Here is a 15,927-nt window from a genome sequence, read left to right on the forward strand (position 1 = left end):
CTAATACATAAGGATATGTGGATGCAATTCATTGTTGTCTGTCATTAGATAAAATAAATGTAAATAAAAAACTATCAAGTTCATAGAAGGGATCATGTTCAATAATGATTTTAGCACCTAGTTACGAATGACATACTGTACATGACCTGAGCTAGCAAATTAGTTAGCAAAGGCTCTCTCAGATGTAAAAGTTTGCAAGGTTGCGCTGCCTATTTCTAAATGACATTAAACCCAATAGTAGACCTCATTGCATCATAGCTTCGGTAGGTTATGAGGAGGTGCAATGAAACAAATCAACTTGATATTAGCCTATTATTATGTTACCACCAGGAATCCTTAAGCTAAACTAGCAGCCATGTCTAAGCTATTTATGGCCACAGCAGCTGCGCATATGTGTGTGAAAGGGAAAAGGCTGGAGAGGCAGGGAGGCACTAGAATCATGCCTTGTGCACACAAGCAAGAACAGGTCATTCTTAAAAGTATTGATGCTAATAAAAGTGGGTATTGTGACAACTGCTAGCCAACTATTGCAACACTTTTGTATTATCAGTGCACCGTGCAACACTAAATTAGACGATCTCTGACGTTAATCAACCCCTATTGAATTTTCACATTGTTGTTTTCCTAACCCTGAAATCTAGGCAGCACTAAGCGGCTGACAAATTAATTGCTCAGCCACCATCGTGTCAAACCAACAAAGTTTCTGTTGGCTGGCGCGTGGGCGTCATCCAATCACAGGAGCTCTATTTTGTTAGAGTCTTAAGGCGGAGAAGCAACAGGATGGCGACAGTCCTCACGACAGTGAACAACAGGAAGGTGGCTATATGCAACGAAGGCGGTTGTTTGAATTAGCGTTGGCGTCAGCGAGGGAGTTGGACTTGTGCTTTTCTTTGGTTGAGCAACACAATGCACTTAAGTCATTCCCTTCGAGAAGGATGTATTTGCCGTTTGCCGACCGGTTCTTCGGATATAGTCGTCTTCAGCTATTGCATGGCTGAGCAGTTTGAAGACAATTCTGCCGCCCTTGGATTAAAAAAGCGAGGTGAACAAGCGATTCCAGACTATACATTTTACAATAGTATAGGACTAGCCAGGCTAGTTTTTTCCCCATTCACCTTGCTTTACAGGCTATTATAATTAAAGGTGAAGACTAACCGTTTAAGAATTAAGACTTTGCCAACGGAATTAAGGCTTTCAGACCTTGAATTAGGAACATGACATTTTAAGACCGTTTAAAGACTTTTAAGACGCAGCTGCCCATTATGTCAGGAATACCAAAATACTTCTATCACGACTCTGGGCTATACTTCCCTGTCCATAACTCAAATTGGCTGTACCATTTCTTTTTCCTATGAACAGCACACAGTGATTTCCAACAAAAGAGCTATGGTCAATTCATAGGATTTGTCCTTGAAGTGATTTGTAAACAAGGAGTGCTTTAGGGTCAATCCGATGCGTCAAGACAGAAGCTCAATATTACGCTAAATTAGCCCCAAAACATTTAGCTCTGATCACTCAAAGAGACACTGACAATTGTCAAAAACAAACAAAACTAGAAAACTGATATACACAAAGTGTTCAATTAATCTTCAGCCCGAGTCGTTCACAGGAAAAATTCCACTCAACGAGTCCGGAGCATCATAATGTTTGAGCTATGTATGCATGTATGTATAATATATACAGGGGCGGAGCAGAGGGTGGCTCGGGTGGCACAGAGCCACCCTTGAGATTGATTAGCCACCCCGGGTGCCACCCCAAATCCTAGTCTCGATTAGCCATTAACATGGTGCAGGGCGGACCTTTCTTGATGCACTTGCAGCAGTGTGAAGTGTCAGGCGTCAGAAATGTAAGTGGCAAACACACTTGCCTTTATTGGCCTCGCGGCACGAATTGAACTGCGGGCGAAAGGTTTTCCCGATCAGGAAATACTCATGTCGCAGCTTTGTGTAGGCAACAGAGGTAGCTAAATATCGTGCCTATAAGCGATGACAGCTTTAAAAAAAAAAAAAAACATTTATTTCACATGTCTCACTGGATTGAAGGCAGAATGTGAAACATTGCGCCAAATAGATGAATGAGGGGTCAGGAGATTCGTTAACAAAACCTAAAGTTTTTGTATTTTACCATTATTGTCGTAAAATATGTCTCCATGCAGGGTGGTTCTAACCTAGGCTAGGCTACTATATTTAGGTGGGCTGGTAGAAATTTTTGAATGGGCAACATAGCAAAGCTGTCAAGTGGATCAAAACTAACATAAACACAAAACAAACACAAAACAATCAGTACTACCTGGCTTGATTGCTGCAGTAGCAGCAGGAGGGATGAGCAGTATGTCTGATACATGTATGTAAAATGTCACAAAATAGTATGTTGTCATTTTTACATTTTGTTTAGTTGGAAAAAATGGCATGTAAGCGTAAAATGCACTTATAGGTTTGTAGTTTAAAAATAGTGCCAAATTATTTTGGTAAAACCAATAACCTACTTTGGTGATGTGATTATAAGGGTGCAAAACAATGAATGCAGCACTGGTGCTGACTTGTAATGTGACCAGAGTTGTTGTGATTTGCCTCATGCCACCCTTTGAATCAGTGCCTCACTAGTGCCACCCTTGTTAAAAATGTCTAGAATCGCCACTGTGTATATATAATATTAGGATGGATGGATGGAGCCTAGTTGTAGATAGATAGATAGATAGATAGATAGATAGATAGATAGATAGATACTTTATTGATCCCAAGGGGAAATTCAAGAAGATTGTAGCCTAAGCCTAATGTTTAATGTGAAATAAAATAAGTAGCCTAAAAGGCAACATTCAAATGAGGGAGAAATAAGGCAAGATAAGAGTGATTGGGGAGAAAAAACTGAGTAGCCTTGGCTATTTTAAAGATCTTAACATTGAACTTAAAATAAAAATTTGAGCTGAGACAAGGCTGGTTCCTTGAACCATTAATCAACAAGTTTAATTTAATTTTTTTTTAGTTTGGTAACTTTAATTTTAGTAACTTCTAGTTGGCGTTACGGACGTGACAGTTTTCGCGTGGTATTGCCCCGCATCGTTATATAAAAGCTCTGTTTCTCGCTGTCTAGCTTCCTCCTCTTTGAGCAATCGATGATTTGAAAATAACTTTACTTATCGTTAACTTAGATATCCATCTGTTGTTTCCTTCGTCCGCCTCCTCTCCTCGCTCGTTTCGGGCTATCAGTCTCTTCCCATAGTAGGCTACTTTACTCACTGACTCGACTTTATCAAATTCACAGATTTCACTGGCTGAGTAGCAGCAAAGCGAAATGATGGTTCCCCTGAAGTAAATGCTGTTATCCTAACCAATCGAAACATTTAGCGCCCAGCTTTGAAATCTTACGTGAAAATCTAAATTAGGCTATTATGGTCTGGGTCGGATAGGATCCGCGTCCGCGGTCGGGACTTCGGATCGCGGTCCACCATTTGAGGTGATCCCTGGTATACACCATACAACAAATATTGTTGGTGAGTTAATCATTTTGGCCATGTCATTTTTTTTACTTTTGATGTATGTTCAGCCCATCTGTAAAATATCTTCATAAAACCTAGTGGAAATTTAAGCCTCTATCATTTCTATGACAATGTGATTTTGTAGCTTTATTAGCTACACAGTTTGATGTTAACTGTATAAAGGGTTGAATAATTTTAGTGCAATAGAGGCCTACCCTTTATAAAAGGCCCACCAATAATGCTCACCACAATTGGAAATAATTTAAAATAAGAAAATTACCCCAACTTCATGGATGTTTTGGAACCTCCAGCCCTGCGTAACAAAAGCCTTCTTGACCTTTATGATTCCACAGCTGTCCATCCATGAAGCGTTCCACAGTGCATAACGTGGGCAGCAAATAAAAAGCAAAATCAATCTATCAGTGTGGTAATAATAGCTCTGAAACTGACACTTTCAGTCATTGATTTTTGATTAGCTGAAGCGTGTTCCTTTTCTGTTGTAATTCCCAAGTTACACAAAGTTACACAAGGTTACACATCCTTGTGTACACATCCCTAATAAAGAATGGTAAAAAATGAAGTTGTAACAAGCTGTGGCCAATGTTCCACTTTTACCATTGTGTGACAGTCTACATTAACTATTTATTGGTGTAGGGGTGTCTTTATAAAACCATCAACTGTGCATAAGTTAAGACAACCAGAGGAATACAATAAATCATCTGTTGGAAATTGATCTTAATGCCTCAATTAAAAAATGAGGAAAAAATCCAACCTTTAAACACACCAATATTCTTTATTGAATGAACCAGGTATCATAAATTAATAAATGTTATTCCTTAAAATACAGGGGAATAAGTAAGGAACCCCTATGTTAAAATCCATAGGGCAGGCAGATTTTTATTTTTAAAAGGCCAGTTATTGAATGGACTCAGGATACTATGCATCCTGATAAAGTTCCCTTGGCCCTTTGTAATTAAAGATAGATAGATAACCCACATCACATACCCTTCACCATACCTAGATATATCGCTTGGTGTTATATTAGGCTAATAGCTGGTTTGATTTGCATGCTACAGATTCTATTAATTGCAAAAGAAATGTTGACTGGTAAGTTATTCATGACTGCAGATGCTGACTTTGCTATTTCATGATCCCTCAATCGCTTAGCAGCTACTTCCTAGTTTACCTGGGTTACAAGAATGCCCTTTCACTCCTGTTACAATATGCTGTAATTTTATAGCAGGTTAAACAAAAAGTGAGAACATATTGGGGGAAAATATACTTACCATTTTGGTGCGCTGTTTGTTCAGCAATTTGATCTGATGGTCTAAGCGTAGTCTTCCAGAGCTGCCGACCTCTTTTTCAGTGGAATTGAGCTGGAACCAGTTTAAACCAGTGGCAATAACGTTAGCTTAGGTCATCTTGACTGACATCCCAAAGACATTTTAAAATTCCGTTGCATTTTTTAGTTTTACAGCATGGCTTAACACCATTCAAAACATACAGACTAAAGCTGTATAAGGCAAAGTAAGCTAGCAATGTTAAATTGTCTAGCGTTAGCTTTATATACAAGCGGCACAGCCAGTGATGTAACTTACAAGTAGCTAACATTAACTAGCTAGCTAACTTTCTGTGCTGCTTCGTCACAGTTTGTTCAATGATATATTGAGTCTAAAATATGCAAGAACGTTAGCAAATTACCAAAATGTTAATGTACCTTCTCTGAGTTTTCGTGGTAGCAAGTTCTGCACAATCCTTCATACCCACACACCGTTTCACTTGGTTTCACTGGAAGCCAAATCTAGACTGCATTTTCTGGTAGGATTCTTCTGCACGCGAGTTTGTCGTCCGACCATCATGAACCTCTGGAGTCTAACTTTGATTTCTCTAACTTGCTAACAAGTTACATGAGTTAGCTCTGGGAATAGCAAAATCAAATTGTGCAGCCTTCCGCATTCCATTGATAATAATATCTACCGAGAGGTTGAAGACAAAAGTGTGTTTAGGAAAACGTCTGCGTCTCGATTTGATCGTCTCCCTCTTGTGAGAATTTAACAGGTGATCTCCTTGTATGGGCATAGATGGTAGCTTTTTTTGTAGGCAACTTCAGAGGTCTGTCAGAGCATCGTCATGTGTGGTGGTCACATCACATGGTTAGACCTACTGTTTGCAAATGTGAACTTGAAAATATGTGCAATTAAAACAAATAAACCAATGAAAATCATTTGAGAATTGTTGTACAACAGCTAAGCGCTCCACAGATCAGACTAATTTATAAAACAAAATAGTTCTGGATGAGCATTACATTAGTTCACTTAGAGAGCTCTCTGATGGATAAGCCTGAGTAAAATATGAGATATATAAATTGAGCAAGTCTGAGTATTGTATAAGCCTTTGCTGAGATCTCTTTGTAAAATCAAAAAGGACTAAACTGAGATGACTAGAATGGAGAACGGTTCAAACTTGTGAAGATCTCTTTACAGAACTGATGGAGCCTAATCTGAGATTTACCAAAATGATCCTGAAATGAGAATTGCATGATTTTACAGAGAGCTCTCTGGTGGATCAGCCTGAGTAAAATATGAGATGTATAAATTAGACAACACTGAGCATTATTTAAAATATTGATGAGATCTCATTTTGTATATTAAAGGGAGTCTACACTGAGATAACTTAACTATTTTGCTCCAGAGACAAACCTGAAGAAGCGGAGACAAAAGCAATAATCATTTTATATCACTGTGATCTCATTATTGTCTAGGAGAAACAACTGAGAAAGAGAGGAGCTCTCATTTTTAACATTTTCTTTCCTCTGGGCTAGCAGCACACTTTATATCTATCCCCATTTACCACTAAAACATATACAACTCCTACAAAGTTTATCTGATCCCCCATTATCCACAAAATATGGCCGCCCAGGGGTTTGACATCAGTCACATGACTGTCACATGACACAACATCCAATATGGATGCCAAGAGGGGTGGCGTGTTTGACAACAGACACATGACTGTCACATGACTTTACATCCAATATGGGCTGCCCAGGGTTTGACACCAGTCACATGACTGTCACATGACTCACAAAACAATAACAATAACAAACAACACGTGGTGACAACCACGTGGCTAATTACATAAAAGGAAGGATTTATGGCGTGATTTATGACGTTTCAGGGGGGGGGCTTATTTTGACAGATAGTTCATGATAATTACTACTAAGGTGGTAGTGGTAGCGTAGTGGCTAAAGAGCTGGGCTAGCATGTAGTAGCCTGAAAAGTTGTGGGCTCTATTCCTGGCTTCCACCATTGTGCCCTTTAGCAAGGTATCACACACAAGCAATGACAAAAGAGAGAGAAAAAAATGTTTTGACACCTATTTAGGAGTCCGGAACTAGGTCCATCATCTAGGTAGATTCGCAACGAGATGCGCTGCGACTAGATATGGTAACGTTAAATGCTTTGCGATGGCTTGCAACAGCTAGCAACGATGTGCAACATTTAATTCACACCGCTGCAACTCCTTCTGCGACGGTTTCGTCTTGACGCGGATCTTTGGTGTTAATTGGGTGTGTTTTTGATGTGTTTTATTAGGTTACAATATAATCCCTAAACACTAAATGGGAGAAGTTCTTACACATGGGACCTTTAACCCCAAGTTTCTCCGGGGACAATGGCCCTTGTAATATACCGGCAATTGACATATTTAAGTCGCTTTGGATAGAATCATCTGCTAAATGAATAAAAATGAAAAAATGTAAATACAATTAGTGTCTGGAGACTGCGTGCTTCATATTTTGCTATTAGCATATTGTGTCGTTTCAGTCTTTAAGGTATCTAAGCATCCAACAAAATAGTTTTACTATTATCCCACCAAAAGCACCCCTTTTCGTGAAGCAGCATAAGTTAGTTTTGTAAGGAAGAGGCATGCAAACATTAATATATTAAAAAATCTTACTATACAAACGAATTTGTGAGATATCCATCTCTTACTTATCATTCAGACACATCAGATGAACAGGATGTTAGGTCTGATTTACGGAGAGAAGCAGAACCTACTGTGGCTAAATCTGAATTTGTCAATACTGCATCATCAGAACAAGGTATAATATTAAATAATCAGCTACCATAATCCTCAATGTGCAATTAATGATTAGTGTTAAGGATATTGTAAGTAGCTTTGGTACATTAGTCCCCTGCATGTGTTCAATGCTTGTTTATCTGGGTATGTTTTCTTTTGATAGATTCATTCAACATTGATTCCACTGGTAAGAAATACACATCATTGTTGCATTATACAAAGACAGGTATTTACATGACACACGAACAGCCATCAAAGTGTTTTTCTTGTCATTACACAGCTGCTGATGCTGGCCTCTCTCGTTTGGAGCAGGAATTTACACCATTTGGTATGCAGATATTCTCCTAACAGCAGCACCATAGGCATCATTTTATGTTGTGATTTCTTCATTTTGTTATGAGTTTATGTTTTGAGCTACCTTTTCATTTTTCCATGGTCCTGAGATGATAAGTTGTTTTGTTGTCTCCCTTCAGATCCCATAGAGGACAATTTTGATAGTTTCCCTCAAGGTCAGTATACAGTATCAAGGAGAGCACATCTCTGCAGAGGGAATTCTTCCATACTTATTGTAATCCAAACTATTTCAAGACAAAAGCTACAGCCTCACTGTATATTGTCATTTAATTCTCTGTTTTTGTTGCTCTTTCAGAAGAAAACCCGGACACCATTGACACCACTGGAGGTAAATGCAGAGAATACTTTTTGATAGACAGTCCCAGATGTGGTCATGTAATAATCTTATTCTGCATAACATTTCGTATTTCTAATACGAAATACTAACACCTTAGTATCCATTAAGAGAGGCTACTTTTTGCTTAATTTTACGAAAGAGCCTACATATGTCTTCACATTTGCTTGTTGGTTCCTGTTTGTGTTCAGACATTTTGAAGTGTTCAGTGTAAGTCTTGTGTTGTCACAGAGCTGGTGGTGGAGTACCTACCAGAGGAGACAGAAGGTCAGTGCTTGTGGATTGTATGTCTCATCTTGGGTGTGACTGGTGTTTAGTACTGTGGCTATTGTTGACCCCTTTGTGAGGGAGGACTAGATTTCTGCCTGGAGGTTGCCTCACCGCTGATTCTCTTCTAATGTAGGACAGAGTGATACAACTGTGCTGTACAGTGAACAATTTGCCAGTCAGCAAACAGGTGAAGCAGGTCTGCATAAGAACACACAAATACACACACACACACACACACACCAATGGGCATAATACAAAATTCCTTAAAAGAACACAAAATTATGAAACTATTGATATTACCATAAATTTCCCGACTATTGACCAAGGTTTATACATTGATTTTGCAAAATTTCTTCAGCTTTGAGGTTAATACACAGGAGCAGGCTATACATGGGAATGCAAATTATTTTCTTCATGCGTCTTTGTGATTGAAGCACAATCTGATTCTGATTCTTTGGGCTGTTGGGCACTGCGGAAAAGCAAAGAAATAACATTTGCTTTGTAACCAATGATTTTACCTTGTTGAGCTTCCTTCCAGTATACCGAGAATTGAATTTGGTATGGAGGAGGGCATTTTAACTCTGCCTTCCTCGCTGATCTCACCACTGATAGACCCCAGAGCACCAGATTCTACTCAGGACATGGAGGGCGCCAACCCAGAACCAACAGCAGAGTCTGCTGCCGAGGTCACCCAGGACTCCACGCCAGTACTGCCAGAGACCACTGCACAATCTGCACCGCAGTCGCCACAAGACACCACTCAGTCAAACACAGCTGAGGAAACACCCACAGAGGTAACAGGTACGAGCATGGAAATCTCACATCTGGACACCGTCCATCAAGTTTGTCTTTTGTTGTAAAAGTGTAAGTTAAGTGAAATGACTGACATGTGTACGCAGTACAAATTAGTTTTATATCCATCCATATATTTTCTCCATAGGTAAAAAGAAGAAGCCCAAGATGTTCAACAAATTTGACAAAACTATTAAATCAGAGATAGACACAGCAGAGAAATTACGCAAGAAGGTACAAGCTCTGCAGTAGTCATTTCTGTTGTGACATGGTTTTACATTTCATTGTCTACTTGCTGCTATGTTGTGTATTTCTCAGAGCATTAACATTGGTTGTGTCTTTGTGTGTCTGTGTGTGTTTGTTCTTATATCTGTGTAGGGTAAAGCAGAGGAAGCCTTAAGAGCTTTTGAAGGTCTTGTGCAAAAATACCCTCACAGTCCCAGGAGTCGGTATGGTAAAGCACAGGTGAAATACTCTGCACATGCTGCAAATCTTACAGTCTCCATTAACACAGGATTCCTTCCCATATTTCTGTTATTTGTAACTGTTGTGTAGGTGATGAGACATAGGGACTTATTATTTTGTGTGTGTGTGTGTGTGTGTGTGCACACGTGCATGCGTGTGTAGTCAGAGGATGACGTGGCTGAAAAGTTGCGCAGTAATGACATGCTGCTAAAGGCGGTGAACTCCTACAAAGACGCTGCAGAACTCCCAGATGCCCCTGTGGCACTTATCAAAGCTGCACTCAAAAGAAGGGCAGACAGACAACAGTTCCTAGGTACTCACTCACTCCACTCACTCCACTCACTCTACTCACTCACTCACTCACTCACTCTCAAGTAATGGTTTGTCTATCATTGTAGGCCGAATGCGTGGGTCCTTGGCTACTCTGCAGTTACTCGTCCAGACCTTCCCAGATGACATTGCTCTACAAAATGACCTGGGAGTGGCCTATTTGTTGATAGGCGATAACAAGGCGGCCAAGAAAGTGTATGAAGAGGTGAGAAAAATTAAACTTGTAATCTGGGACAGGTTTATTTGTGATCGTCATCTAGAGCCTTTTTTATGAAAGCGATAGTCCTTGACCACAATTCCTTACGTCCTGTTCAATTATCATCATCTCTTTAATCTCTTTTAATATCTCATTAATCATGATGAGATAAATGTAAGTAACAGATGGTTAGGATTTAGATCTACAGACATTATACTACTGTATCTCTATATCTCTTTACTTTCCAGGTTTTGGTCAAGGCACCAAGTGATGGATTTGCAAAGGTGCATTACGGCTTCATCCTCAAATCAGAGAACAAGATAGCAGAGAGCATCCCTTATCTGAGGGTATGAAATGGGGCATTCATACATACTTTTGTTCTGATACACTCAAATAGTAAAAGATACCACACACATGCAGCTCCACATCCACACTCATTCAGAGCGTCCATGTGGGCGTGTTCACTTTGGCCCACAGGAAGGTCTGGAGTCTGAAGCAGCAGGAACTGATGACGGGAGGTTCTACTTCCACCTGGGAGACGCTCTGCAGAGAGTCGGAGACCAGAGTGTGAGTATGAGGGCCAAAAAACAAGTAACATTGAAACATTGTGTGGGTGTGTGCATGCAGTATGTTTGAGGTAGATGTGTAAGGAATATGTGTATGTAGATGTGTAATGTATATGTGCGTGCATGCGTGTGTGTGTGTGTTTGTACTGCAGGCTTATGAATGGTATGAGCGGGGGCACAAGCGAGGTCACTTTGCCTCTGTGTGGCAGCGCTCTCTATATAATGTCAATGGACTGCGAGCCCAGCCCTGGTGGACAGCAAAGGAGACTGGATACACCGACCTGGTGAAGGTAAATTAGGGTGCAATTGATGTAAGCGCACAGAACGATTATAAATGTGCTCTTGTTTAAAAGTTCCATGTTGGATCTGAGTTATGTGGCACTCTGCCCATGATGGCTACAATGACACACTAGCACCTATTGTGGCAGAGTGTTATTATGACAGAGGATGGGTAAGGGCTGTGGGATGTACTACGAATCTCGATTAGTGGGTTAGCGAGGTATGTTGCACTCAAAGCCAGGCTATGCTGTGACACGAAAGTGGATCCGTTTTAGTGTCGCTATATCACCATGGTCGGGAGGAGGTTATGTGCTAAATTATAGCTCAAATCGTGTAATCTACCGCACACTGACCAATCAATTGTCTTAAAAACGAAGTTATCTTACGTGTAGGATTCTGTCATATCTTACATTAACATTTTGGAGCTCGAATGCGCTTTAATAGTGCTGTGCGTGCAAATATCCAACTATGGACGTGCATACCATACAGCAACTGATGACAATTGATTTATTTGATGTTATAGGTTAGACATAAAAAATTACGCAGTGTAGATTAAGCTATAAACATGAATCACGAAGTAATTGTTTTTAATTAGAGGCGTTCTTGTGCGTCTCCACGTTACACGATTGGCCAAAGTCATCCCAACACCGAGAACGCGCACAGATCTGAGCTGAAAGCCTAGTTTGACAAATATATCACAAAACTGCAATCGTAGTATCACTTAACCACTGGTTAGCATGCTAACTTTTAGTGATATTGTAGCAGCACAGAGCACAGGTGTTAAACATGGTTATTTCCTCTCATTCTGTTGCTAGTTTCTAACATTTCTAACATTCTAACATTTTTACACAGGAAGATATTGAAACTTTTCTGTTGCGGTAGGAATGCCTTTTTTGCTGAAATAATAATAATAATAATAATAATACTTTTATTATTTTATTTCATTTTATTGTTTTATTTTAGAGGAAATGATCATAAATACAAGAGTGAAATGATCATAAATGTTGTAACCTTTGAATTAAATAATGGGAAAAGGTAACAGAAAAGTAAAATAATAAGCTGATGAAAATGGTAAAATAGATAAAAGAAAAGGGTAAAATGAATAAAGCTTTAAAAAAGTGGTCAAATTGATGGAAAAATAGCTCTAATTTGTAAGATATGCCTTCAACATTGCAAACATTAAAGTCTTTTTATTAATGACTTTATTTTATTTATTTTATGATAGTTGCATGTGTTATAAAACAATGAACAAATACTAGTGTACAGTATATGTGTGTGCTTGTGCACTTTTTAGACATTGGAGCGTAACTGGATTACCATCAGGGATGAGGCTTTGTCTGTAATGAACGCCAGCAGTGGCCTCTTTGTAGCTGAGGATGAGAACCTGAGAGAGAAGGGAGACTGGGGTCAGTTCACTCTGTGGCAGCAAGGTAACATACATTGACACACACAGACGCAGTTATAACATCACCATTGAATGTACTAACACAGTACAGAGATATATTCATGTCTGCCCCATCTTGCCCTTTCTCTCAGGACGTAAGGTTGCCTCTTCCTGTCGCAGTGTTCCAAAAACCTGTGCCCTGTTGGACCGCTACCCAGAGGCCACAAGTTGTAAAAGAGGCCAGGTGAGTTAAGAGCACGTGTCAGGAGCAGCACAAAACATCAAGTGGCCTTCTCCTCTGTCTTTCACCATCACTCATTTTCAACAAAGCAGTTTGATTATTTGTTCTTCTTTCTTGCACCCCCACTCCCAACCAACCCAAACACACACACACACCTCCCCTGGCAGATCAAATTCTCAGTGATGCAGCCCGGCACCCATGTCTGGCCTCACACTGGGCCCACCAACTGCCGACTGCGGATGCACCTGGGCCTGGTCATCCCCCGAGACGGCTGCAGGATCCGCTGCACCGACCACACCAGGTCAGCGAGGGTATACAGACATGCATGCAGACAAACAAAGCATAGCGGCACAACCATAAAAAGCACATTGGGCGCTGCTTTGTATAATGTGCAATGTGCCAGGCCAAAAAATAATTTTGCCAATTTAATGTCATTCGCACGATCTTGCACTCAAACATGGTAACTTTAACACCATTTTCGAAAAACATGAACTACAAACTTGAAGTTTGAAGTAAGCCTCCATCATGTTCCTCCAAAAGTTAAAAAGTGCCACTAATTACTCAATTGATTTATGCTTGATTACGCCCTGTGGCATGTCCGTAACTAGATGTACCGCATAGCGGTACAAAATATGACCGCCACTCAGTCCTGTACATCCGTTCCGCGAAAATAAATCACACTTCAATTTGTCTCCATATTTTACTCCATCCCCCACTCTTGAAACTTTTGTGTATGCTTGTTTGGCATGCCTGAGTGTGTGTGTCTTTGCTGCACAGAAAGTACCCTACTGGTGCTGAAAAGGTGAATAGATTGTAGAATAGCCAAAGAAGATGTAGAATTGTTATAAAACCTTTAAAATCTCTAAACAATCACAAGTAGGGCAGTTCATCACAGTTCATCCATTGCAACTGGATTGATGAAAGGTCACTTACACCTGTAGGCTACATTGTATTTGGGAAAAGCAAAAGGTATCAGCATGTTATTTATTTATTTATTTTTTTATGTATTTATAAACAAAAACATCTCTGTCAGTTCCATGCCGTTTTCAACAGCTATCAAAAACAAAGGTCATTTTGGATGGATGGATTTTTGTGAATGTTTCTTCTTCTACATAAGATTTTAGTCATCTTTAGTTCATGTAATACTTTATTGTCAATGCACAAATTAAGTAACAGTAGTCTGAAACTTTATTGTTAATGCACAAATTAAGTAACAGTAGCCTAGTCTGAAACGAAATGCTGTTTTACATCTAACCAGTGGTGCAAATAACTGACATGTCCAAATGGGCCTTGATGAAATCGTCGCTAGACTGTTCATACACATTTTAACGGGCCAAAGTTGAAAAAAGCTTTTGTCCGTTATTGTTAGTGCAAATATAGGCTGATTCATGTTCCCTTGCATTGTTTAACTGAGGTCCATGGCTAGTCTGGCTTTCATCAGACCAAGCTCAATCTTTTAAGAAATCAAAAATAAATGGCGGGCAGATCAGGCTGGGTTCACCCAGCCTAGTCCATAGGCACCCGATATTGTTTAATTTTCCGATTGAGATATACACGCTGGCTATTCTAAATGCAAAAATGCATCAGGGGAGTTATGACAAAGCGGTAACTAACAAACTAGATCCTAATAGAAAGTTGTTAGCTTCCCTAAGCTACAGGTAGGATTATAAGGTAGGCCTATTGACAACATAAATTGTCAATAGGCTATGCTAACGACACAAATAAAATCTCCTTTGAAACCAATGGCTTCGCCTTACAGTATCAAGCGGACTTAAACTGTCATATCGTGGGCGAAAAGTTGTAATAACATTCACGCAGCTCCATGAGTCAAGGAAAGCGAATGAAGTAGCCACTTCTAAATGGGACCCACTACACAGTAGCTTAAGGTGTTTTGCTAAAGCAGCCATAATGAAATGAAGGTGTCATTGTTTGGATACTTCACACACACGTGCTTTTTTAATTTCACAGACTACAACTACCAAGCTGTAATCAAAGCACATCGATTCCCCTCTCACACCCTGCACGCACTTAAAACAAAATAAACAGGCGTCTCAGTCTCACGCATGTATAGGCAAAAACTGTATCAGACCGGTGTAACGTTGGTAAATCTTCCATTGCACAGAATGATTTTGTAGCACGTGCAATAAATGACAGTCGAAAGATACAAACAGTGCTGCTATCAATTTGCTTGGTATAACCGTGCATTTATAGTTTTCTACAAATGCAATCAATCAAATGCCTCCATCACTCAACCAACGCTAACGGTAACATTACCTAGGTCCTTATTGATATTACAAGATTAACGTTACCTGCAGTAAAACCAAGCATGTCCGAGAAACATCCTTAGATTTATTTCGGCTTCAAGAAGAAATGGGAATTACACTTCATGTGAACATCGTCCTATCCTTATTAGATGTTAAGCTGCGGTAAATTACAGTCCTTGTATGAAGCGTCCATTGTTTTTCCAACCCACTTTTAACTTCCAACAAAAATTACGCCTCACTGCAACGATGCGCCATCTAGTGGACAAGCGACTACTTCTAGCCAATACTGAAAATGCAGCCATGATGATGATGATGAATATTTATTTTGGCTTTCTTTTTTAATCCTACTGATTTTCATTTTTTACCGGGGCAAATCACAAATGAGTGATTATGAGCCAGGTTGATGTGGGCCCTTGAGACCAACATACCATAAAAGATTCACAGAGAACTGTGTCTGCCCTACCCTCCTTTCGGGGGTCCAGTCCAGCCGGGGCTGCAGATGAAAACGAAAAATGACGGTTCCATGCTATCCATGTGGGGTACATGCTCACCAAGTTTTGTGTACCCCGGTCTTTCAGTGTCCCGGGAATCCTTGTTGGTGTATGCGCCACTAAATGTACACATAAATTATTTTATTGTAAGGCCCCCATGAACGAAAGTACACAAAACTTGGCATGCATTCAGAGGGTGTCATAATGATCCTACTCTTTTAATTTTGTGCAGTTTTGACCTTGTCAGCCAGAGATATTGAGATGAAAACACCTCATTTTTGCTTTTTTAATTTTTAACTAGGTGGCTATACATGAAATAAGTGGTAATGGGATGGGTTGACATGCCCCTTAAGACCAACATACAAAAAAAAAGGTGGACCTCCTAGGCCCCACGGGTTCTCGAGATATT

At 39.9% G+C, this 15,927-nt stretch overlaps 1 protein-coding gene across 5 annotated transcripts in view; it reads left to right on the forward strand.

The window, feature by feature from the left end:
• LOC125309260 (aspartyl/asparaginyl beta-hydroxylase-like) overlaps nucleotides 1–15,927 on the forward strand; it is a 40,544-nt gene that overhangs the window by 22,302 nt on the left and 2,315 nt on the right. For 2 of the 5 annotated variants that reach the window (XM_048266049.1, XM_048266047.1), the window contains exons 5-22: nucleotides 7,476–7,574; nucleotides 7,716–7,739; nucleotides 7,833–7,880; nucleotides 8,026–8,061; nucleotides 8,202–8,234; nucleotides 8,472–8,507; nucleotides 8,644–8,706; nucleotides 9,123–9,311; nucleotides 9,451–9,536; nucleotides 9,681–9,767; nucleotides 9,930–10,080; nucleotides 10,166–10,302; nucleotides 10,542–10,640; nucleotides 10,771–10,860; nucleotides 11,012–11,149; nucleotides 12,433–12,568; nucleotides 12,675–12,766; nucleotides 12,931–13,064. In XM_048266049.1, the coding sequence (XP_048122006.1) occupies nucleotides 7,476–7,574; nucleotides 7,716–7,739; nucleotides 7,833–7,880; nucleotides 8,026–8,061; nucleotides 8,202–8,234; nucleotides 8,472–8,507; nucleotides 8,644–8,706; nucleotides 9,123–9,311; nucleotides 9,451–9,536; nucleotides 9,681–9,767; nucleotides 9,930–10,080; nucleotides 10,166–10,302; nucleotides 10,542–10,640; nucleotides 10,771–10,860; nucleotides 11,012–11,149; nucleotides 12,433–12,568; nucleotides 12,675–12,766; nucleotides 12,931–13,064 (1,678 nt within the window). The remainder of the gene's footprint in view (nucleotides 1–7,475; nucleotides 7,575–7,715; nucleotides 7,740–7,832; nucleotides 7,881–8,025; nucleotides 8,062–8,201; nucleotides 8,235–8,471; nucleotides 8,508–8,643; nucleotides 8,707–9,122; nucleotides 9,312–9,450; nucleotides 9,537–9,680; nucleotides 9,768–9,929; nucleotides 10,081–10,165; nucleotides 10,303–10,541; nucleotides 10,641–10,770; nucleotides 10,861–11,011; nucleotides 11,150–12,432; nucleotides 12,569–12,674; nucleotides 12,767–12,930; nucleotides 13,065–15,927) is intronic. The other 3 variants (XM_048266048.1, XM_048266050.1, XM_048266051.1) reach the window with 3 other exon arrangements.

Source organism: Alosa alosa, chromosome 16 (assembly GCF_017589495.1).
Source record: "Alosa alosa isolate M-15738 ecotype Scorff River chromosome 16, AALO_Geno_1.1, whole genome shotgun sequence".
Taxonomy (NCBI): Eukaryota; Metazoa; Chordata; class Actinopteri; order Clupeiformes; family Clupeidae; genus Alosa; species Alosa alosa.